This window comes from Aplysia californica, unplaced genomic scaffold, assembly GCF_000002075.1.
Source record: "Aplysia californica isolate F4 #8 unplaced genomic scaffold, AplCal3.0 scaffold00122, whole genome shotgun sequence".
In the NCBI taxonomy this organism is placed as follows: domain Eukaryota; kingdom Metazoa; phylum Mollusca; class Gastropoda; order Aplysiida; family Aplysiidae; genus Aplysia; species Aplysia californica.
This window is the reverse complement of record NW_004797392.1, coordinates 459,815-461,421: the sequence shown is the minus strand read 5'-3', so window position 1 is coordinate 461,421 and position 1,607 is coordinate 459,815. Positions and strand designations below refer to the sequence as shown.

The 1,607-nt window shown below is 38.3% G+C and overlaps 1 protein-coding gene across 1 annotated transcript in view; it reads right to left on the bottom strand.

Moving 5' to 3' along the window:
- Nucleotides 1–1,403, bottom strand: part of LOC101850554 — a 9,671-nt gene extending 8,268 nt beyond the window's left edge. Inside the window, exons 1-2 of the mRNA XM_035969162.1 lie at nt 1,390–1,403; nt 259–401 (exon numbers count right to left, since the gene is read on the bottom strand). Of these exons, the coding sequence (XP_035825055.1) occupies nt 259–401; nt 1,390–1,403 (157 nt within the window). The remainder of the gene's footprint in view (nt 1–258; nt 402–1,389) is intronic.
- Nucleotides 1,404–1,607: the final 204 nt, after the last annotated feature.

Genomic DNA, 1,607 nt, shown 5'->3' with positions numbered 1-1,607 from the left:
CCAAACAACAGAAGCAGCAGCAATGACAGCAGCAGAAACGGCAACTGCAACAGCAACAGCTAGAGCAGTGCCAGTGACAATACTAACAAACATGAACCATAGCGGCGACAATCTTAACATCAAAGACGAAATAACTGCTTTGTAAGAGAATCAATCAAGAAACCTCACTTTATGGCTCCAAAAAGCGTAGCATTAGCATGCACAAGATTATTAAAATAGTTAATTCGACCATCAAACAACGGGTCATTATTTCACTACCTTGTAGCTTAGCACACACAGATTTGCTCTTGCTTCTCAGGTTTTCTGGGTCAAAGTTCAGGCTAATGAAGAAGTCCAATGGATTGCTTTCCGACCTTTCACCGACTTCACTAGACAGGCACTGAACGATGGCTTCATAGTTTCTGAAGGAGAGAAAAGAGTCATTCTGTTGTTGTTGTTGTTGTTGTTGTTGTTGTTGTTACTGTTGTTGCAGTTGTAGTTGTTGTTGTTGCTGCTGTATTAGAAAATGATATGACAAATGAGTGCCATACTTGTCACAATTTAAGTGTTACTACGACTTTGTAACTGTTGTGCTAAGTAAGGCAATGACTAACTTTTTAACCCTATCCGTACGCCCAGGGGTCATTTTGTACTCACAGGGTAGTATTTTTCACATTTTAGAATACTTCTAGTACAAAGATCTCTTTAAAACTTTCTGTATTTCTCAAAAAACATTTTCACAGACTGCTATGCAAAGGGTACGGATTGATTAACGAGTAAATTTCCCCTTTGGAAAGTGGTGGCACGGAGTTCCCCACGCCGTATGGATACGATAGTAAAGCACGACGTACGGATAGGGTAAAGAAAGGCGATTTACACCTCATTAACACAATTTAAATTATTTAGTAGGCGGGCTTCTTTCGACTTTGATTGTAAGGGTCAACCCCGACTGAGAGAGATACAACATTCTAGCAGAAAGGTGGAGATACTCAATAAATATTTTCCCCTCACAGTAATCGACCTCACTTCATTTGTGTGCAACGGTGAAGCACCTAACCCCTGCACCACTGACACTAGCGATGACAAGCTTTAGTTGACTCAAAAAGTAAAACAAGAAAGACAGCGAGTAAGAAAGAAAGACAGCGAGTAAGAAAGAAAGAAAGAAAGAAAGAAAGAAAGAAAGAAAGAAAGAAAGAAAGAAGGAAAGAAAGAAAGAAAGAAAGAAAGCGTGTTGTTTTCCAAATAATAAACCGGAGTGAAATTGGTTTTTTTAAACAATATTTTTTTTAAAACCCATCAATTGATACAGTCATTACGTTAAGTTTTTGGCTATCATTACTTTAAAAATATTATTTTAAAATGTAAATAGCTACTTATAGAACTAAATTGTATACTATATCTTTTAGATACCGTACTTCAGTCATTTCGAAGGTAATTTCTTGTGATGCTGAACAACCCAGCTTTCGTGAATTTGGTAGATTTTGAACCCGCCTACCTAAGTGAGGGAGCGAGAAGAGAAAGAGAGATAGTGAAAGAGAACGATATTAAAGAGAGAGGGAAAGAGAGAAAGGGGGGGGGAGAAGATAGAGAGAGAGAGAGAGAGAGAGAGAGAGAGAGAGAGAGAGAGA